This window comes from Psammomys obesus, unplaced genomic scaffold, assembly GCF_907164565.1.
Source record: "Psammomys obesus unplaced genomic scaffold, mPsaObe1.curated_primary_1811, whole genome shotgun sequence".
Taxonomy (NCBI): domain Eukaryota; kingdom Metazoa; phylum Chordata; class Mammalia; order Rodentia; family Muridae; genus Psammomys; species Psammomys obesus.
In genome coordinates, this window is record NW_026592732.1 from 6,255,877 (window position 1) to 6,279,288 (window position 23,412).

The 23,412-nt window shown below is 42.3% G+C and overlaps 1 protein-coding gene across 1 annotated transcript in view; it reads right to left on the reverse strand.

Annotated features, from left to right (window-relative positions):
* Window positions 1-4,907: 4,907 nt before the first annotated feature.
* Arhgap42 (Rho GTPase activating protein 42) overlaps window positions 4,908-23,412 on the reverse strand; it is a 34,808-nt gene continuing 16,303 nt past the window's right edge. The window contains exons 9-16 of the mRNA XM_055615525.1: window positions 22,758-22,863; window positions 20,893-21,052; window positions 19,531-19,675; window positions 17,791-18,174; window positions 17,254-17,410; window positions 16,478-16,540; window positions 10,611-10,690; window positions 4,908-10,110 (exon numbers count right to left, since the gene is read on the reverse strand). Coding sequence (XP_055471500.1) covers window positions 10,022-10,110; window positions 10,611-10,690; window positions 16,478-16,540; window positions 17,254-17,410; window positions 17,791-18,174; window positions 19,531-19,675; window positions 20,893-21,052; window positions 22,758-22,863 — 1,184 coding nt within the window. The 3' untranslated portion in view covers window positions 4,908-10,021. The remainder of the gene's footprint in view (window positions 10,111-10,610; window positions 10,691-16,477; window positions 16,541-17,253; window positions 17,411-17,790; window positions 18,175-19,530; window positions 19,676-20,892; window positions 21,053-22,757; window positions 22,864-23,412) is intronic.

The following is a 23,412-nucleotide window of genomic DNA, read 5'->3' on the forward strand; positions in this document are numbered from 1 at the left end:
CAAGCTACAGTTCCTTCACAGAAGACTGCTCTCACCTAAGGTGAGGGCCGCACACACCAAGGCTCCCTGGTTGCTCGGCTCTTCTGTACAGGTTTCCTGCACATCACAAGATCCCAAGATTCTCCCCTCAGCTGTACTTCTTTGCTGTAAAGCTCACAGAACACAGGGAAACAGTCTTTTTCACAAACTTAATATAAGAAAAGCACCCAGAAGAAAGTGAAAGTTCTGAAGTCCTTGTGTGAGGCTCAGAAGATCCCAAGTTCAGGACTGATGTTTCCCCTCTGAGTTGAGTTCCATCACGCTCTCTCCAGGTGATGGATTCACTAACCGGAAGCTCTCAGAATGGTGTCCTTTGGGAAGTTTTGTGGGAACCTTATCAGGTAGACACACAGTCAATTAACTCATTCCCCAGCTCTCCTCTCTCCACTTCCAGGATGATAGGAGAAAGAGGTAAAACTTCTAAGCCTCTAATCATGGTTTGGTGGTTTTACAAATAAGTTCTAAATATTTAGAAGGCAGCTTGGCAGTACAACCATTGAGCAACGTAACAATAGCAACGACTACCTTGGCACCTATACTTCTCTCAGCTTTGGGTTTTGTTGACCAGAAGTACAGTGCCAGGCCTAAATGCTCTACTATGGAGGTCTCAAACCCAATCACACAATGTCTAGTTCTCCCACAGCCATCACATCACTCTTGCGCTAGTGGGCACATCTTGCCGGGTAGCTCAGTGTGGCAGCATGCAGGGTGAGGTGCCAAGACCCCACAATGGCTTTTCTGTCCCAGCACCCTGGGGAGCACCTTCCAACACTCTGACAGCTAACCAGGAGGGAGTTCCTCAGTTAGCTTGAGACTGATTTCTCTATGTTCTTCACACAATATCCTGTTGTTTTGGAGACCTCTGAGGCCGCAATGACCAATAACTCAGAGAGGAGGTATTCCAAGTCTTGCACTGCAATTTAAATTTCACAACACCTGTGTCTTCTAGGAAGAACACTGTCCACACATGCATGACAGTTTTTTTTTCAAGTCCTAATTTGAAGTTAGCTTACTATTGGCTTTCCATAAACCCTAAGTTTTTATTAATCCACTCACTGCTCTCTGCTTTGCCATATTGTTTTTTTAATAGTATTTTTTTTATTCTTTGAAGTTCCACACAACCATACAATGTATATTGATAGCCATATACCACTACCTCCCTCTCTTTCCCTTTAAAGCTCTCAAGCCAGCTCCCCACCAGTTTAAGGCCAGAAGGTGGAGCTTCTGAAGGACCCTAAGTCCAGGATTTGTTGCATTTGCTCCATAAAAAACAAAGTTGCAGCATGTGGCAATTACTCATGGGACCAAAAATTAAAAAAAAAAAAATCATATGAAATTAACCCAAATCCCTATATTTAAGATAAAGCGAAATAAGAATAACGTAAGTAGTGATGAAAGTCATACCTTAGATAACTAATGAACCACAAACAGTATCTAAATTATATCAAGGGAACCCCAAACTGTTTTAACTTAACATGCTTTTTCTCCCAGCCTCAAACTATAGATGAACTACTTCTAATTCCTTATGTTTGTGTTGATCCAAACATTTTTTTTTTTTCTGGAGACATAGTCTCACTGTGTAGCCCAGGCTGGCCTCAAACCCTTGGACATGTGGCAACTGATATGATGACCTCTGCCCCTCTCTCTCCAGCACTGGGATTGCAGGGTATGCTATCTACTAAGGCCAGCGGAACCTCCAACATCTGACAGCCTTCCTGCTCCTGAAGAGACCACTTGCATTCACTCATGCAGAAATCAGGCTTCCGCCACTCCTGCACTGTCCAGGTGGAGAAGTGAAGTTCAGGCAGACTTAATGCATGTCAAAGAAAATGTGGCCTCAGTCTGCCTCCTGGCCTGTTTTCCCGTGAACAAATCCATGTTTGCTTCTTCCCTCTTAGAACAGGTCTATTTGTAAATGAAGCTAATGTACTCTGACCTACTAAACACTAGCTACCTACCAGTCAGGTAGGTATATGACCATTGTTATATCCCAAAATTCATTAGCCGCACAACAAAGTTTTAAACAAGTGCACATGATAGTGTTGTCTTCATCCACCAGGCCATGAAGTTTTGAAATCTGGTGTTTGAAGCCCTCCTTTTTTCTTGCTGCTGTCTCACTCGGCTGGGACATGGGAGTCTCTCCTGTGCTTCTAGGTGCTCCTGGAAGCATGCCTCTTAAATTCATACTGTGAAATGTATTTTTTTAGCTCAGTCCTCAGATGCAGCTGAGAAACTGAGCCCTTCACTGGGCTGATTATCAGTATTAGGGATTATCAGTATTGTCCATGAAACTAGGGGGGAAGGGTCCTTCACATACAACTGTAGTCAACATTTTACAACCTACTGGTCCTAAGTGGTTGTGGACTCCATTTAAGGTTCTCCTGAAAAACTCCTCATCTGAAACTAGCCTGCCCCTACATGTCCTCATCTTTCTCCCTCATTCCCACTCCTCCTGCCCCAAGTGTACCTTTCCAAGACCCAATATCTTCCTTTGCTTTTCTGTCCACAAGCCCACCTTGCCCTTCTGAAATAGAGGTGTCCTCCAAAGAGGGACTGTCTAAAACTAGGCCCTGAGAGGACATTTATCATGTAGATCACACTTTAGGGAAGTGGTGATGCTATGCATTATTTGCTTCAATGAGTAGCACTTTAAAAAGAATTATAACTGGGCACGGTGTTGCATGCTTGTAATCTCAGCACTGTGGGAGCAGAGGCAGGGGGATCTCTGTGAGTTTGAGGTCAGCCTGGTCTGCAAAGTCGGTCCAGGAGAGCCAAGGCTACAAAGAGAAACTCTGTCTAAAAAAACTAAAAACAAAATAAAACACAAAAAAACCTTACTATAGTCTTATAACATTATACGTAAAAGGTCCTTACTATAAACAAAACACAATTGTGCTATTATTTCAACCATTGAATTTACATGTGGGGGAGGGAGACAAGCTGAGCAGAAATCTAAAATACATTATACAGGTGGGTCATGACTCACACAGACCCTCCTGGACCAGAGTTCTAGCTCTTCGTAAAACAGGTGGAATGAAGAGGTTCTCAGCCCTTGCCTTATATTTAGCATTTCTCTGACGGTGTGGAATGATTTAATAGATTGGTAGGGAGGCCGGCATTTCTTCACGCTGAATATAAAAATAAAAAACTGCTTCAGTATTTAACCGAATAAGAGTTTGTTTTTTTCTCACAAAACAATCAAATTTTAGCCAGCCAGTCTGGGCTCTGTGGTGACATGTCCTATGATTTTTAGGGTTACAAATAGGGTGCTCTACTTTCATGGAAGTGTGCAAAAATCCAGTTATTTTGTTGCTTCACCAATCTGAACCGTACATACCTTTGTGGCACAAAATTGTTCCTTGTGTCAGCAGCAATATGGAGGAATGAGGTCTCCTGCCCTTAAAAACTATCAAGGGAGTTGTATATATTTTTGTCCCCATCAACTTGGTCATAGCAGCACAGGAGGATAGGAAATGTAAACTTTATTTTCATCCTTTGTATCTACTAAGAACTGAGGTCTCTATTTGGAGAGAAAAAGAAAACACGAGGCTATGAGGAGCATCAGACACTAATATCTGAAGCCAGAGAGCAAAGGGGATTAAGGAAATTGCTTGAAATGAGATTTTCTGTGTAAGGGCAGGATGCGTGTTCCTGTGTGTCTGAGTATATATGGTACGTGTGTGTGTGTTCACACGTGCAAGGTTTGGTTGTGAGAGTCCAGGCGTGCATGTGGCATATGCATGTGGCCAAAGGCATGCTGTGGCTGGTCCTTGGGTCCTTGCCTTCAGCCTTGCCTGAGACAGGCTCTGAATGCACATTGTTCACCATTACATGCGTGAAACATGGAAGCCCATGCTAGTTCTCGGAAAAAAACGGATTCTTCAGTTTTTTCCTTCCATCTCACAGGAGCACAGGGCTTGCTGCACAGTTTTATGTGCTTCCTAGGGATCTCAGCCGAGGGCCTCATGCTTGCACAGCCATCTCCCCATCTCCCCAGCCCGAGCGTAAGGAAATCCCTGGCTCTGGCCTTGCGAGGACCACTTTTAATTTCTGTTGCTCTGTAACAAACCACACTATACTTTCGTGGCTTACAACAATAATGATGTTTCCTGTCTTCATTGGGAACTTGAGGCACCCTAGCTGAACAGATTTACAAGCGAGTTGTCGGGGGACTCATTCAGCTGAGTGCATTTGGCTGTCTGCTGAGCTGAAAGGAAAGGTCTAAGATGGCCATTGTTCTAACACTTTGCTGCTTCTCTCCAAGACATTTACACTGGGGCCTGACCTCAGATCAGTAAGCACCCGAGCCATCTCTCCAGCCCAAAGTGTACTTATACAGGGCTGCTTCCTCCATAGCACACTGGTGAGTGCTTGTGAGCACACAGTATCTTTGGGGGAAAAAGATATTTCAGGCACAGGTTGGAGTAGTTATCACTTCCTCTGTGGCCCATTTCTGTTCTCTCCTCAGGTAGGTGCATTATTAAGACCAAGAGAAATATCTTCCCAATCTCTGTCTTTAGCTTATCAAGAGAAGGTCACTAAGTGCTCATATGGTTTGCCGCTTACGTAAACCCAAAATGATAGGTTACAGAACTGACTGACAACCTTGCTTTTCCTCAAGATGAAGGCAAGACGGCTACTCTTCAATGGAGCGGGTCTTCAAGAGCAAAGACTAAGTTAAAATGTGCTCATATAGTTTACTTTAAAGTCATTTGAGTAATACACAGAATAGACACACAGCAAAGCTTTTGTGGCAACTTGGATTAGGAATAACATGAGGCTATTTACAAGTCTATGCATATATATATATATAAACTGAATGCAGATATGCAGATAAATACAAAAACACTACAAAAGTAAGCACAAAGTTCAGCAGAATAATTTATTGATGATAGCTTTTGCCATATCCATTATCTAAATCTTCATGATATGGATGCAAAGGAGCTCCTGGTGTTGTACCTAAATATTTGGCTTTTACATAGACAATTGTACCTCAAACTTGAGCAGTACATAAATAGATTATGAATGAAAAACACGGGCATCTTTGCTGTCATATTCCCTATTTATAAGGGCTTCAGCTCAGAGTTCAAAGACTTGAAAACGCTATCCATGAGTGTTTGTTGGTACTATAGGCTTTAAGCATGGAGTATGAGCATACAGTGCTCCCAAATCCAGAAAAGCACATGCCATTTTCCTCAAAAAGTAGGTGGAAGAGAGAACCTTCACCCTGCTGTGGCATAGGCAGCCATGGACACTCTCCATCAGAGGTGAGTGGATTCAGGCATAGCTTCCATAGCAACCACAGAAGAGCACAGACTCTAGGAGGCACTGGTGAGAGATGGCTGATGGTTGTGATGATGAAAGCAACAGCATTTAATGGAGGTGTCCTGGGACCTTCAGCTCCAACTCCCTCCCACACTACACTTCCTCAAGCAGACCTGCACATGAACATCTTGAATCATGGAAAATGCTTCCTTGCCTGTCAGACTTATTCAATGAGCACAAAGGTTCGACTTCTCCCTATAACCTTAAGAAATGCCTGCCCACAAGCATGGCCTGTCTGTCACTATAGAGGAATGAAGTCATACTCTGCTGGGTCTCTAGTCCACAGGGAAGTTTATAAACACTGGTGGAGCAAATATGGTCAGTTTCTTGACAAGTGCATTCCAGTGAGTTTCTTGAAAAGGATGGATGCAGCTGCCTTACCATTCTTTCATAAGAATCACTCGAGTACTTGAGTACTTGACCCATCATGTCATTCATAAACCTGTTTTCCCAAAGGCATCACCATTTGAAGCAGGAAGGTGAATGATAACAATGGATGAATACACTAAATGTGTTCAGGAAGTTGATAAATGTCTGTTATTATCTGTGAATCAACAGACCGAGGCTGGCTGGAGTCAGGCTGTTCAGCAAAGCTAGTTTCATTTTTAAAAGTGTTTTGATTTTGGAAAGTCATAGAGAAACAAAGGAAACTTGACCCTTAGGGGAAGATGACCCTATGGTCAAAAGGAAAGTAATTTCTAGATAGGAGTCAAACCTCCATTTTTGTCTCTACCAAGAGATGGTTTTTGACATCTTATATGGTGGCATAAGGTCATGATAAGAGCTATAAGCAATAAATATACTGTGAATTCAAAATACAAAATCTCTTCTGGCATTAGTGAGTAAACTGGGTAACAAATAATTTTGTGCCCTAGCTGCCAAGGCATCCTCAGCACAAACGTGGTAAGCAGGCAAGGGTCTTGGATCCCCAAACCTACCACATCTGGAGTGCTTGCATGATGCTACAACTGGAAAATTCAAGTCCGTTAAATTTGCCTTTGTACATATATAACAAATATTGTTTGAAATTACATTTAGGCTATGCATAGCAAATAAATGAAACAGAGATGAATTTTCTGGTTTGAACTGGGTCCCATCTCTGCAATCACTGCATATTTTAGAATATCTGCAAGAACATCAGGTGTTTTATTTACAGACACAATTCCAAAATCGAAAAGACTCGGCTCCCAAGAATTTTAGAATGTTCAGACTACATGACAAATTAAAGTTCTCTGAGTTGAGATCTGCACAACTTTTCTAATTTAGCCCCTGCATGACACAAAGATGTGAGGCCCAAGGCTGGGAGAGATGTTAGCAGCAGGAAGTCTTCACAGAAGCACAGAGAGACTTCATTTATTTCCAACACAGCAGGTGTTCCGAAGGCAGTCTCCATATGAAAGGTTAACTACTGAAAAGAAAATGGAGAAAATCTCATATCCTTTTATTTTCACTATTTGGGGGCCTCGGCAGTTGGGGATTAGGAGACATCTAAAATATATTTGTCCTTTCTTTAGCCCACCATCCCTGAAAGAGTCTTCTAGCAAAGGGAACGGATGACTATTTCACTCATTCCTATAACACAATAAATTAAGCCAGCAAACAAGGAAAGAACACCTCTTCAAACTGCACAGACACTGCAGAGATAGAAAGATTATTTTACTTTTCTGATACTGACATACATTAGGAAAATCGTTCAGTTGAATGACTAACTCGTATGGACCGAACTTAGTGGAATGGCAGCATAGACAAAGAGTCTCCTGTTTATACATCAATGTTTCGAACTCAGGGATACCTGCACAAAACACGCAAGGGGTTACATCAAGCCCTCAATGCCACCTCACAAGGATCAAACTATCTCTAAGCATTTACTTGGGTGCATGTCCTAGGTCTCAGCGTGCAGCTGTGACAGTTCTAACATGCTCCACTGTCTCTGGGCAGGTAAGCTTCTTCATTGCTTCAATGGGATCACAGTTTGGGGTGAGCCTCTTCCATGCCTGGCAGCGCTCTCATGCACAGCAAACCTTCCATGTGCTTCAGCGTTCACGTCTTGATCTTTGCATGCTCCTGAGCGTTTCATCTGCAGGAAGCTGACTTCAAGGGGAAAGCAGCGTTATCCTCTCTCCAGCCTACCATCATGATTTCCTCACATTCGTAATTACAATGAAGAAAAAGATCTAAAAGGTCAGGACTTCAAGCACAAGTGCAACACAAAGCAGCATGTTTGTGTCTTGTTTCAGGGATGGAACCTCGACAAATAATGGCACGGAGTAAACCTCGCCGTGTGAAAGGACAGCTAGATCTCATACCCATGCTCTACAGAGGAGAAGCCCTAAAGCCTCCAGGAAGCATCTGTGGGTTTGGCGCACAGCTGGGAGACAGCAATGCTCTGGTCTGCGTTAAAATAAAACAGAAGCGGAGATTCCTTTGCGCAGCAGCAGCAGCAGCAGCAGCAGAGAAAGCTCCAAAGCTTTGCTGTCCAGCTGGTCTTTGAAAGCAGACCAGTTTGCCTTCAGGGGTCCTGAGCTAATGCGATGCAAGGGGGTGATGACCAGGGGCTTCAACAGAGTGCCCTGTAGATAGGTGTGATAAAGGCTACCTTCTGTTCAGGAAAAGGTCATCAGAGCCAGCAATGGCATTCGTGTACTAAAAGCCATCAGGCACCCACCGTGAGCAGGGGCTCGGCAACACCTCACTGCAGTATGCAGGGACCACCATGAGGGGGAAAGAGAAAGAGCCAAAGAACCTTTATGAGATGGTTTCTGTTCATTGCCTTCAGTTCAGTGATGTGATTTCTGCATGTATTCGTCTGTTTATTGTTACTCTCTACTCTTTAATTCTAACCATTACCATATTTCATTTAAAAGCATAAATGCACAAAGGCACAGTGCTGTGTGTATACTCCGGCTATTAGCTCTAGAAACAGTGATGTAGGATGAATTGAGAGTAAAGGCTAAAACATGTAAAAACAGCTTCATGGACCTTTAGACACCCAAGTGTCTATGAACTAGAGAAAACTGAGGGAATCAGTTAGATAACAAGGCCATATAATGTGGGCCCGGAGAGACCACTTTTTAGAGCATGGAGAAGAAAAGCTTTTTTTTCTTTTTTCTTTTTTTTTTTTTTTTTTTTGCCATTGTAGACACTCATAGGAATTATGGGTGGAATTACTGAAGTGGATTATGAGAAGAAGCGGCTGGTATATAACCCTTTGTTGATAACCTGTAAATGGAGAGTAAATACCTCTTTGCTGTGTGAGCTCTATAACTGAGTGGATTTCTTTGGAAAGGACGTACACTGAACACCATTGAAGAAAACCTCTGTAAACTTCATTCCTGCTAATGATGAGGGCATGCTTTCAACCTCAGTGGCCTGGGGCCAGTTAAGAGCACTTGCTGCTTTTCCAGAGGACCAGCTTTAGAGTCCCAGAACCCATGTAGGGACTCAGAACCATCCGGAACTCCAGTTGAAGGCTATCCACCTCCCTTTCCTGACCTTCATGGGTAAAAGGCGCACATGTAGTACATGTGAATACGTGAAAATATTCATATAAATGAATCTTGGGAAAAAGTTCAGATCCAGGTTGCCTAAGAACCCGGTACTTGGGTGTTTGTTTTCCATTTCAACCAAACAAAGATTAGAAGGCACAGCTTCCCAATTCAAATTTCCAACAACATCTTTATCATTTGTACAAGACCATGTCAGAGGTCAAATCTTCCCCATCATTAAAATAGCTGGAGAGTTTGGCACTGCCAGGGGGAAGGCTGTACGCTGCACAGCACCTTTACACCTCCCATAACTGCCACCACAATGTCACAATGCTGCTAGGGAGCAAAGAGAAGCACATGCCATTTATTAACATTTGTGTTTTATGAAAGTCCCAAGATAGGTTTACAGGCCTCCTCAAGGGCAGGGTCACAAGTGAAATCTAGCCTGCCACGAATTATTGACTTCCGGGCTCAATAGTCTTGTTTCTCTTGGAACCCACAGAAGCCATCTTGAATTCTGGATAGACTGCTTATGGTGGATTCAGTGTTCGACTTAACTCGGCTTTCTTTACAGACTTCATATACATTATTGCTTTCAAATACTATCTTCTTAGAAAACAAATAAAAATATAGCTATGATAAAACAAGGATTGATTCTCTTGAAATGTTTAGGACCAGCAAAACAATCACACATAAAACAGTATATTTTAAAAAAAAATAATAAATGAACAGTTTAAATTACATTTTTAAGGTTATGATTTCAAGGTTCCTCAGAGACTTCCAGGCAATAAGGAACATATCTTAACATGGGTACAGCAGATTTCTGACTTCCAAATCTTAGGTATGTAGAACCGAGCTCAGTATCTAGGATTCTGCAGCTGCTAAAGAGCAGACACTGTCAAAAATCACTTCTTAAAAAAAAAAAAAGAAAAAAAAAAAAAAAGGCAAGTGTATTTTAGAAGTAAGGAAACAGCCAAAAAGAATGGCTAAGATGTACAGATTTTTGTATCTCTTTACATCAGGTGGGAGCTACATACTCTGCTGGTGAAAACTCGAGACAAATAGCTGTTTTCATTTAGTGGCTGGTCCCCCATATCTGTGTCAGATAAAATCATAGCACTTATTATGTGTTACCATGGATACCATGAAGATACTGCCGTCCACTAATACTATTAGAGGAAGACAACATAGTTTTCAGGGACTAGTCCTGTTCTGCCTTCATAAGTCGCCTTTAGCCAGCCTGGCTCCACTGACGGGTGCACTGGTCAAAGAAAGAGACAAATAAAGGTTACTCAGGTGACACGAGCTTCAGATAATTACTATAAACTAAGTGATCACCTAGGAATCTATGCACTCATGTTATTGGAATACAGCCCCTCAAAAGTTGGAGGATTCTTTGTACTCAATTAGATAAACTATTTGTCTAATATGCCCCTCTTCTGTGTTTTTTTTTGTTTTTGGTTTTTTTGTTTGTTTGTTTGTTTGTCTTATGAACAAGATGTATCTGCCAGGCAAGACTTATTATGTAGCTCTGGCTGTCCTCAAACTGCCAGTCCTCCCAGCCTCAGGAGTGCTCTGCCATGTCTCTCTTGTTTCCCAATGCTCCCGAGAGGAAGGCTGGAGGCTAGAGAGATGTGTTGTGTCCACTAAGATAGATCTGAGAAGCAGAGTTTGGATAGAGTCTGCACCCTGTCTAACTGTGGCACCAGTCCTCTCCTCTCCCTTCCATGAATCACACCAGTAAATGGCAGAGGCACTCACCATTGGAAAAGATCGCCCCCTGGGGGAAGGACAGCTCATGACTGTGCTCAGCTTTGCAGGAGTACATGGCTTTGGCTTGGCTGAAAGAGCAAGGCATTTTATAAAAACAACACTCAACTCAAATACAGCTAAAACTACTCTTAATTAATGTTGGCGGTAATTAGGATGTAACATAAAGATGTGTACAAATGGGTCCACATCAGGGCATTCTTCACAAACTGTGTGTGATCCTGTTGTAATCAGAAGAGACCTGCACATCAGTGATGCATTGGAAACCCTTCTCATGTTTCTAGACAACACATCCTAAGGAGACAACACAATAGCAGAGGCTGGTTTTAAGGAGGCTGTGATTTGTTAGAATGCTTCTGAACAGGCTGCTTTGGCTTTGGTTTGATTTTCCTCACTTTATTTTTCATGTTAATATGTTGAGTGGGTGTGATATTAGAGGAACAAGGGCTGAAACTGGTGATGCTTAGCCAGCAACTGTTACCTCATTGTCTGTGTGATGATGGACACAGACAGAGGCTTTGCAACCCAGAAAAAATATCCATATCATTTCTTAAAAACAATGACAAATCAACAATCAATAAATGAGACCTCATGAAACTGAAAAGCTTCTGTAAAGCAAAGGACACTGTGATCAGAACAAAATGACAGCCTACAGATTGGGAAATTATATCCATCAACCCTATATCTAACAAAGGGCTGATATCCAGAACATATAAAGAACTCAAGAAGTTAAACACCAGCAAGCCAAGAAATCCAATTTAAAAACTGGGGTACAGAGCTAAACAGAGAATTCTCAATAGAGGAATATTGAATGACAAAGAAACACTTAAAGAAATGTTCAACATCCTTAGTTATCAGGGAAATGAAAATCAAAACAACCCTGAGATTTCACTTTATACCAATCAGAATGGCTAAGATAAAATAAAATAAAAAAACAAGTGACAACACATGCTGGAGAGGATGTGGAGAAAGGGGAACCCTCCTCCTTTGCTGGTGGGAATGTAAAGTTGTACAAACACTTTGGAAATCAACCTGGTACTTTCTCAGACAATTAGGAATAGCGCTACCTCAAGATCCAGCTATACCACTTCTAGGCATATATCCAAAATATACTTAAGTATACAACAAGGACATTTGCTCAACCATGTTCATAGCAGCTCTCTTCGTAAGAGCCAGAATCTGGAAACAACCTAGATGTCCCTCAATGGAGGAATGGATACAGAAACTGTGGTACATATACACAAAGGAATACTACTCAGCTATTAAAAACAAGAAATCATGAAATTTGCAGGCAAATGGTGGGAACTAGAAAAGATCATCTTGAGCATCTTGAGTGAGGTAACCCAGAAGCAGAAAGACACACATGGCATATACTCACTTATAAGTGGATACTAGACTATAAGATAGGATAAACATATTAAAATCTGTACACCTAAAGAAGTTAATCAAGAAGGAGGACCCTGGGGGAGATGCTCAATACTCATTCAGAAGGACATTGTAAACAGGAGAAGACAGGGAACAGGACAGAAGCCTACTATAGAGGGCCTCTGAAAGACATTATTGATTGAGGTATTAAAGCAGAGGCTGAGTGAGACTCAGGCAAACTTTGGACAGAATGCTTGGAATTTTATGAAAGAAGGGAGAAATAGAAAGTCCTGGAGCCACTTCTGATGAGATCTGATAGACTAAGATCAGAAGGAAGGAGAGGGGGACCTCCCCTATCAGTGGACTTGGGGAGGGGCATGCATGCAGAAAGGGGAGGAATGGTGGGATCGGGAGAGGAGGAGGGAGGGGCTTATGGGGGGTACAAAATGAATAAAGTGTAATTAATAATAATAATAAAATAAAAATAAATAAATAAAATTAAAAAAAGAAAGTCCTGGAGGGGACAGGAGCTACAAAAGGAGACCAACAGAGTAAAAAACAAACAAATAAAAAAACAGAGCCCTGGGGGGGCCTGCAGAGACTGATACTCCAAAGACAATGCATGGAAAGGATATAAAACCCAGGCTCAGATGTAGCCCACAGACTCAGTATCCAAGTGGGGTCCCTAATAAGGGGAGCAGGGACTTTCTCTGGCATGAACTCAGTGACAGGCTCTCTGATCACCTCCCCTGAGGGGTGCAGCCTTGCCTGATGAGACCTGATAGGCTAGGGTCAAACAGAAGGGGAGGAGGAAGTCCACTATCAGTGGACTAGAGGAGGGGAATGGGGGAGAAGAGGGAGGGAGGATGGGATTGAGAAGAGACAAGGGAGGGAGCCACAGCTAGGATACAAAATGAATAAATCATAATTAATGATAATAATAAAAATGTAAATAGACATTCACAACAGTTTTCCCAGAATCCAGTGTGGTTTAGATTTATAAGAATAATTAGCCATTACCAATAACAAATTCACAACTTTTAGCACTAAATTGCAATAAAGACTTGAAAAAACAAGCAAGAACTGAAGAAGAAAAAAAAAAGAAAAAAGAAAAGCAAACTCCTATACCCATCACATGCTCTGTGCAGCCAGGGACCCTGGCATCCTAAGACCAGCCTAAGTTTGGAGCTTCTGTGTAAGGTCTGATTTAGAAACACCAGAGCCAGCACTAATGGCCCATCATCCAAGGCTGATTAGGAAGGAAATCATCAGGCAAGCCCCCTCTCCTCTGCCACATTCAGTTATGTTCCCAAAGGCTTGCCATGTTCCCGACCCCACCCTCTATCTCTCTCACCAGCAGAGACCAAGACATTTCTGGTTATATTGACTGATCACCTCCCTGGCACCCTCGTCTTTCATCTTCCTGTTCTAGCCACCTGCCACCCTATTATCCACAGAGCAAGCAGAGGGCAATCCCACACCCATCAGAAACCTTCAATGGTGACCTTGGCAGTCTTCGCTGCTTCTACTAGTGCAGGTCAGGCTGTCTCCTGATCACTCTCCACTCTTTCCCCTAGTTTACAGGTGAAACTGTCTTCCCAAGACCACCGCTTCTCTTTCTTTTTTCACTCTCCACACTCTACTGTCAGGCACCTTCACCTTCACCTAGGAGGAGCCACTGCTGTCCACAAGTTTCTCTACTTCATAGAATTTCATGCTCTCTTCTCCTCCTGGCACCCATTTCCAATGGTCTGACCTGTCTTCCAGGCTCCTCAAGCCCTAAGCCAACAACTTTCCTGTCTTCTTTTATAAATATAAGCAGAATTTAGGAGCTAAGCTACCATTTTCCCGATGCTCAGCCTCAGACACTTGGCATCCTTCTTTTCCTATCTCTTACTTGCGTTTTCCAAGCACATGTCCATCTTGACCACAGCCCTGAAGAGTCCTGCCGGGTCTTACGAGTTCCACCAAGAATGGCCAGCTAGCCTCTTTCTCAGTCTCCGAAAAGCCACACTAATGATCTCTGTGCATATGCCATTGATTACCGTCATCTGCTCAGTGGAAGCCAGAGCCCACGTGGCTCTTAGAAGTGCAATTTTTTCTGTTTGACTCAAGGCCATCCTCTAAAATGATGGCGAGACATCCTCTGCTTCTACTCACTCTGAAATCCCTTAGTGTTCATAAAAGGGGTCTCTATGAGCTCCTCAGAAGGAACCCCAAACAAATAAGAGGGGGAGGGGTCAGTCAGGAAAAGAGCCTCCTGTGAAATTTGGTTTCATTCAACAGTACAAAATGGCATCAGAAGAGTTTCAAGTTCAGAAACACATTCATTATAAGACTGATAAGACTGAAAACTCGCCATGAATGATTTCAATAATAACCACAACAATAGTATTATTATTGAGGTTGAGGCCACCTCCAAGGGGTCGGCCATGTAGTTCAAAAACATTATTGTATATATCCACAGCCATTTTGGTAAGTGCAGAATTACGACCTTATTTTGCATAACTATGGGGCACTACAAATATTGGCCCAAAAGTTTGCATATGGATACACCTGATCCAGAGGGCAATGTATGGTCTACAGCGTATATGTCTCAGTGAAAATGATGAACATTGTTCACAGGTACACGGATTGGCTGACAAAGGGAGCCAAGAAGTCTCTGCTGACGCCTCCTACTTGATTTCAGCTTTGGAATGTACAAAGCTATTTAAAATGCATAGACTGTTTGCTAAACATCCAAGTGCATCTCCTTCAGAGCACAGCCTTCTCACTCACTCCACTAACGGCTTGCTCTGCTAATACCTGTCGGGTAATTTTTATAATCAGAGTTCTGGCCAGCTTTCATATCTGTAGGCTCCTCCTCAAACACAGGTTCAACCGACCATACTGAACTATTCAGGAAAAAAAAATGCATCTGTCTTGAACACATACAGATCTTTTTCTTGTGAGCATTTTCTAAGCCACGTGGATATAACACCTGTTTACATAGCATGTGAACATTAGGTATTTTAAATATTCTACTGGTGGCTACATCAAGGCAGATATAAATAGGTATTATGCGAATGCCACACATGGCATATGTGAGGCTGAACATCCATGAAGTTTGAGCACTGGAGGGTAGGTCTTAGAACAAATCTTTTTCATGGATAGAGAGGGAGGCTTGCTGTTGAGTTTTTGCTTAACACTTCCTAATGGAAGGGCTCCACCTAGTGGAGAAATTCCACCATGCAGTGCTTCTCAACCTTTCTAATGCTGTAACCCTTAACACAGTTTCTCATGGTGTGTTGACCTCCCCAACACAACCATAAAATCATTTCGTTGCTGCTTCATAACAGTAATTTTGCTACTGTTATGAATCATAATGTGGATGTCTGATGTGCATCATATCTGATGTGTGGCCTCTGTAAAAGGGTCTTTTGACCTGCCAAAGGGATTGTGACCCACAGGTTGAGGACCACTTCAGAACAGACAGGCAGGAGCGCAAGGTTAAGTCTCTCTCACACTGAGGCCAGAAAGCAACAGCAACCTCAGAGCTTCCTTTGCTTCACAGACTTAGCTCGCCAGTGTGGAAGCTCAGACATGCTCCAGTACAGGGAAAAGGATGAGGAGGTGAGGCAGGTTTCCTCCACAAGACAGCTCGTTTATATGCTCGTTTGGAATACCTCTTCTAAAAAGAAAACCTCAGGAAAACGGCCACTTTCATAAAATTCTGTTATTCAAATTAAAATCTAAAGTTCATGGCAGATTAGAGGAATCATAACAGACAGAGGAAACAGGAGCTTGAGAAAGAGGCAGCAAGGAGTAGACCCACAAGGTTGGAAACAGAGCCAAGTCCTGTCCAGAAGAAACAGAGGCTCTGTATATACTAGGATCTATATATACTGTATTATGCAGTATTCTCTGAAAAATTCTTTCAGAGAAATGGTAACTTTTAAATGTCAAGAATACACTTTTGACAATTGCCTACAAAATGACCGTCATTAGAAGTGCACTAAGGGAGAAGTTACAGTAACTTCCGTCCTTAGAAAATTGGTTTAGAATCCTTCTTTAGGCAGCGACTGGGGGCAAGAACTCACGTAGCCCAGGCTGGCCTCACACTTGTGGTGTAGCCAAGGATGGACCTCCACTTCTGGTCCTCATGACCTCACTGCCTGTGTGCTGAGATTATAGGTGTTCACTAACATATCTAGTCTGTGGTGGGCTGGGAATTAAAACAGGACCTTATTATGCCAGGCAAGCCCTCCACCAACTGAGTCACAGCTCCAGCAAGAATTCTTTCCAAGCATTTAAGAAGGAAGGTTTCGTGGTACCAATCTGATACAAGGCTATCTGCAGATAAACTGTTCCTGGGAAAGGCCACTGGACACTGGCTTATTTCATTACCTGGGAAACTGAGGTCGAGGCTGTCACAAATCACACCACATCAGCACAATGCAATGACACTGCTGCTCTTTTACTTATTTAATGTGTTAACGTTTTTGAGAACTTACCGTCCAGAAGAAATTGGCTTGGGCGACCCAGCATTTTCAAAGAGTTGAGCCTTGGCTGCCACCCTGAAAATTATTTTCAAATATGTGGAGCAATATTTTAAAAACAGTATTTAAAGAATTACAATACTTTCCTATTTTAAAATGAAGTCAATCAGAAAAGTCATTCTGTTCAATGGCATATTCAGGATTATTGTGGGAGCAAAGCACTTAGAAACTGGCCCCCAAATCAGAGCCACAGTGGAACTGCTTTATGTTTTAATGTGAAAGCCAGCCAGCAGCTCACAGAGCCTGAGACTGTAATAAACCCACAGCTTGTTCCTGGGGTCTTGCTTTTACCTCGGAGGTAAGAAAAAAAAAAAAAAAAAAAAAAAAGAACAGAGGAACATTCTCTCCCCACTCAGCTAATCACCAAGGAGGAATCAAAGAATCTCTTGTCATGATAGAGGAGGGGCTGTTTCCATTCCAATATCAGAGGAAGATTATTTCTTGTGCTTCCTAAGGTGGACACCTTTGCCATAAAGCAAAAAGAAAACAAACAAACAAACAAACAAACAAAACAACCTCTGAAAATGTCTACTAAACGAACTTGCTGGTTCACACCCTGCTTCAGTCACAGAATGTGTATGTTGGAGCGGGATGACAGCATCTAACAGAAGTTAAAGGTACCAACTCTATAGATGAGCCATTTAACTACAGACCTCCAAATTCTTTTAGGACAGACCCAACCCCTCCACACCTGTAGGAGACACCATGGATACACAGTCATTCCAACTCACACTGAGCCAGGTCGCTGGTAGCCATTGCTGGAGGTGGTGTCTAGCCTTAACCTCCTGCACATTTTTGGAGGCAGCTCTGGATTTGGCATGGCTTTGGGTGACTCTTTGGAGCCTATAGAAGTTAAGCTTTGAATGGATCCACTGTAGCTCTTGTTTCCTGAAAAGAAAGCCCAAGAAAACAGGCAACGTGCTATTAGCCAAAATAATAGCAAAAACACAGTACAGTGCATAACAAAAGACAGCATTTTTTTTCCCCAAGAAATGGGAAGGGACAGAATGTTCTTTGGGTGTAGCAGTCCATCATTTAGGGAGATCAAAATCTACAGCAATTACAAGACATCACCCCATAAAGAAGGAAAAGTTCTGGGTTAAAAAAAAAAGTCACAGTGCAGAGAAATTTTAAAACCCAAGCTCAAGAACAAAGAGGACAAGCTCCATTGGTTTCCCCATTAATCTTGTTCCTGATTAGTCACCTGAAATGGTCCAGCCAGCAACCCTGGGACAAGGCCACCCAGCATGGGCTCTAGGAATGCTCACCTTCAGCTGCAGAGATGGATCTGAGAGAGGAGGAAGCAGAGGACCTTTTCAGTCCTGACAGCCCATAGGGCCCCTTCTTGACTAGGTCTATGGGGGGAGACACGTCCCCCGGGCTGGTGACGGAGGCCATACTCTGGCAGTCTGACTCCACATCTGTTTTGGTTGCATCTTCTCTAGAACTTGACTCTGGACTAGTTGTCCAGAGACCCAGACTTTTCTGTCCATTGGAAGATGATGGAGACGCGATCCAGGGGATGCCACCTGACTTCTCCCTGGGCTGGCAGGAAGTCGGCTTTGTGGTGCTGTTTTGTTCAGAGGAGTGGGAAGAGAGCGACTCTATGCTGCCCATGGGTGTGCTGTCTGGGCTGCTGCTGTAGGAATCACCTGAGGAGGACACAGACAGAAGTGACAGTGGCTATGGCTCATTACTGTGGAACAGCACCACCAAAGCCCTTCTGTACTCCCTCATCATCACGCCTTTCACGACCACGTGATGCCATTGGCATGGTGGGCCTTTACCTAGTCGACTATCCTCAGTACTAGCAAAAGGCTCTAAAGCTTGCCTTTGATGGTGGTGAATGTGATTTTCTGTACTTCCTCTAGGATAATTTCTTATGCATCCCTGTGAACGAACTGCTCCTATGGGCAAATGTGGCTCTTTGAAGCAGCTCTTTAAATCAACGGAAGAGATATGCTTCTATTAGAGATGTATTTTTGCCTTCTTTAATTTTTCTGAGCACAGGTGGCTTTGAGTTACAAGGTACTGGGTCTCTGTCATTCAAAGGCACCACTGAATTTCAGCAGCAAATTACAAGCTGATCACAGATTTGGAAGAAAGCTTTTTTTTTCACTTTTCTATTATGAATAGAGTAACACAAGAGACTGGTTGCTGGGCGGGGGTAGAACTCAAATGTAGAACACTTGACTAGCCTGCACAAGAAAAAGAAATCAAACAAATGAAAAGCTGGCTGTTTAACCTGGTTTATTTTTAATGTTCCTAAAAGTACAATTATTAAAAAGTCAGAGAAATGGCACTAAATCTTGCAGCTATACCAAGGCAAAATTAACTAGAGTACTATCTATTAAATATGGATCATGGGAAAACACTGAGACCTGGTGGAAAAGACATACAATAAGAACCACCATAGTTTAATGTCTGTCATGGGCTCAAGCTGTGGCCACCCCTACCCTGAGGACTGGCTCAGAATAAGTTTGTGATTTCCTGTGTGCTGCTGTTTTTTTTTCCTTTTTTTCTCTTTCTTTCTTTCTTTCTTTCTTTCTTTCTTTCTTTCTTTCTTTCTTTCTTTCTTTCTTTCTTTCTTTCTTTCTCTTTCCTCTCTTTGGGACACTCTGACATCCATGAGCTGATTTTTTTAAGAACATAATGTGAAAAGAAAGCCAGAAACTGTCTTTTCAGTCTGACATCCTCTAGCTTCTTATCTGCTACTCCGACAAAAGGACAAAATCTGCCACAAGTAGCACCCAGTGTCCTAATCACAGCCCCAGAGAAAAGAGCAGTGAGCAAACTACTTCTTTTTCCCTTTGCAGCAATAACGAATTTGCTTGTCCAAGCAACCCTGCCATGAAGCTGACAGGACTGTATAAGTGCTAGAAGAGGGCTGTTGGGGGGGAAAAAAAAGGCACCCACAAGAACATCTATTTATTCCTAATTACCAACGAAGAGAAGTCAGAATAAACGGAAGAACGAGGAGAGCCTCTCCCTGCAACGGGCACACTTACTGTCAGGCTCTGCTAGGCATGGCGTGTACCTCCCTCTGGGCTTCCGAGAGCCTGTGGACAGGCAGATGGCACGGGTCTTTCGAGATCCAGATCGAGACTGAGGCTGAGGAAGAGGAATGTTTGGGTCTGGGGCAGTATGAAAAATCTACAGAAAAGAAAAATGGACTGAGGTCAATAAAGAGCGAAACATCCCCGTGCTTCTATCCCCATGCTAGAAGCTCCAGCAGCTATGAAAGGAAGCTCGGGAGCGCAGGGGATGCATGATACGGAAACTGTTGCTTTCCTTTGTATCCACTAAATGACATCTTTGCTGTTTGCCACAGCTTATGGTGAACATGAGATCTGATAACCTGAAGAAACCTGTCCAACCTGAGCAAATGTCTACACCAAGAACTTCTGCTTCTTCATAGTGCAATGTTTCTTTTTTGTTCTGATCTCAGGGAAACATAACCCAGGGGGAAGCTTGGTTCTATCTGGCTTCAAGTGAGTAGCTCCCTTGAAGGAGCAGTGCAGGGGAAGGTCCTGAGAAGCTGGGGGCTCCAGGCTGCCAGGGGGCGGGGCGGCCGCAGGAAGTAGAGTGAGCACAGCCTTCTGATGTGGCTACATATGACAGGACTGAGAGCTTGCAACCATAGGCAGTGAACTGAGGACATTACTGTGTGGTTACAAGGAAAGGGCTCTCAGGAGAAAAAGGATGGGGCTGTTCCCAAGAAGAGCCAGATCAGACACAATAGCTGAATTTGCTTAAGAGTCTACCTAATTCGGCTTTCACAACTTCCCATTTTCATAGTTACTCCAAGAACTTACACTTTTAAGGAAAACCTTCTTAAGGAAGACTTCAAGATCCAAGCCTCTACTTTCTAACCATCCTCTACCCCTCATTTTGAGATAGGCTCTTGCACATAGCACAGATGGGCTTCAGTTCAAGATCATGATTCTCATTCTTAAGGGCTGAGGTTACAGGCATGTACTACCACATCTGACCTCATTTTGTATTAGAAATATTGGAATTACTATACCGATAGCAGTCTAATTCAGAGGGATAAAGAGAGAAGGCTAAATCATACTTGAACACAAGCAATGTTGCAGTCAGTACTTTCTGAATCGGAGCAGTAAGCCAAGTACAACCCACTAAAGAAGAAAACTTCAGGAAATAATGGTTGGAGAAGAATCAAGCTACTTGTTGGACTCTGAAACACTGAATAAATAGGGGACAACAAGAGCCAAAATCCCCATAGAGAAGTAATTTAGGAAACTGACAAGATGGACATTTTACAGGGATCTCAGATCACAAAGTAAAGCTCCCAGACAATATAGGTGTCCTCAGGATAGAGTTGGCAGTGTGCAGAGGGTCCTGGCCACCTTTTCATAGTGCTCAATCAGGATTTCCACCACTATGTTCTGAAACTTGATGTTCATCATGGCGGCTACGGTTTCTTCCTGCGCTCTCATCAGGGTTGGACCAAATATGACGCCGAGATTCGACACAGTCATGAGATTTTGTTGGCTGTGTAGTGATACTCTAAAAGCAAAGAACACAGATTGTAAATGTAAAGTTTCAATAGTTCTAAAATGTTCTTTTCGATTAAACTTGGTGTATTAAAAAATTTAAGTTATATATGACACTAGAGGCCAGTTTCCCTGTTCAGTATTGCCTATTCCCAATGGGCATGAGTAGAAAGTAGATCAAAAAGGGGAAAATTACTTAAAATATAAATAATAAATCACTTTACAGGCACACTGCTGTGTGGTGGAACCAGACTTATCGCCTCATACCCTACTATATTATGGCACTTCTTTTTGAGCCTCCCATTTCTTCTCCCTAGGCTCCAAACAGACAAAAATGACAAATGTTTAAGAAGATGGAAATAATCACCTTCATCTAATCATTATACGTTATGTATAAACACTCATTAGTAATCATGTGACACAATGTGCTATGTCTATCGATGTCAACTGAAGATTTAATGGGGGGTCTGGCAAGATGGCTCAGAAGGTACAGTGTTTCTGATATGCAAACTTGATGCCCCGAGTTTGATCCCTGGGGCCCAAGGTGGGTGGAGAGAACGGATTCCTGCAAGCTCTCCTGACTGCACAAGTGTGCTGTGTCATGCCCACACCACGCCTCATAAAAATAACAATATGTGTTTTTAACAGTCTAAAGAAAAAGCACAGGCAAATAAAGCTAATAACTATAAAGGCTAAATTACTGAAGAAAAGCAATCTAAGGGTTGTTGTTGTTGCTTATTTTTCCTGAATTATATGCAATTGTCCTAGAAAAACATCCAATTGTTTCTGTACTGTATTTCTAGTAGAACAGACAATTAAGAATAGGTGAGCAGACACTATATTTTGATTCAAAGAAATTATTTAGGGCCAGCTTTGTACACACATTCCATTTTATTTAAAAATTCTGGGGATTGAATTCAGAAGAATCCAGGCCTGGTGATAGAAACCAGGTATCCCAGACACTCAGAAGGAAATGTGAGAGAAGAAAATGTGAGGTCCATGCTTTACCCCTGAATTATATCACCAGCTCTATACACTGTACTTCATTAGCAGAGTGAGCGACTGATCCCCAACATACAAATAAAAAGTCATCTGTGTGTGTATGTATGTATGTATGTATGTATATCTATCTATGTTACCCATCCATCATCTATCTATCTATCTATCTATCTATCTATCTATCTATCTATCATCTAGCTATTTTTTCTTTCTTTGTTTCTTTCTTTCAATCTCTACTTGCCCATTAACCCACTTACCTATCTACCTACTTACCTGCTGATGTACCTGAAATAAAAGATCTTCAATAAACATTGTGAACCCCAGGAGTAATCTGCAGTATCAGTGTGCCCTGAGGGAACTTGTTGACCTTAGTAATATCTAGCCCTGGACTTCAAACTCATTGTTTTAACACACAAGAACTGGAAATACTATAGAATAACATACGCTCCTCATACATTTCCAAGCTGACATAAAATGTTTTATCACTAGCTGAACAGTCACAGAGGATACAATTATGTGCATATTGGAGGCATATACATTGACACACAGACAAAAAGGTTATCTTAAAAACAAACTGCGCACCATTTTCTAAAGCTTACCGAAGGAGTCTGATTACAACAGCAACCACACAACAACATTGTTTACTTTAAAAAGACATGTAAGAGCTTAGCTTAAAAAGACCAGCAAGTCATTAAATAAACTATATGTCAGAGGATTACTTGAGCAGGTGTTTTATCAGTATGTCCAGCATCTCTCTGTTTTTCTCCGGCAATTTGTGCACCAGTGCATGGACGGCCTCCACTCTGTAGTTTTGGTCGTCTGACTCTGTTATAAAAAGGGTTACACATGTAATTGTATGCAAACCTATAATGTAAACATTAGTCACATGAACATCATACTCAATCCTGTCATTCATGCCTTAAAGTGTTGACAAATGTTTAAGAAGATGGAAATAATCACCTTCATCTAATCATTATATGTTATGTATAAACACTCATTAGTAATCACGTGACACAACCTGCTATGTCTATCGATGTCAACTGAAGATTTAATGGGGGGTCTGGCAAGATGGCTCAGAGGGCACTCATACCAGAAAGCCCACAACTGCCTGTAACTCGTGTTCCAAAGGATTCAAAGCCCTCTGGACTTCGAAGGCATGCACATGATGCGCATAAATTCATGAAGGCATCTCACATAAATAAAAAGCAAAGAAAATGTAAACATTTTTCTGTCATAGAAAATATGTTTAGTCACTCAAATAAGAAATCAGAATCCCTCACAGCTTTTTCTAATCACATCACACTGTCAACTCAATAACAATGGTTTGAGGGTGTGGGTAGCAATGGTGGTCATAGTTCGTCTGATTAACAGGCA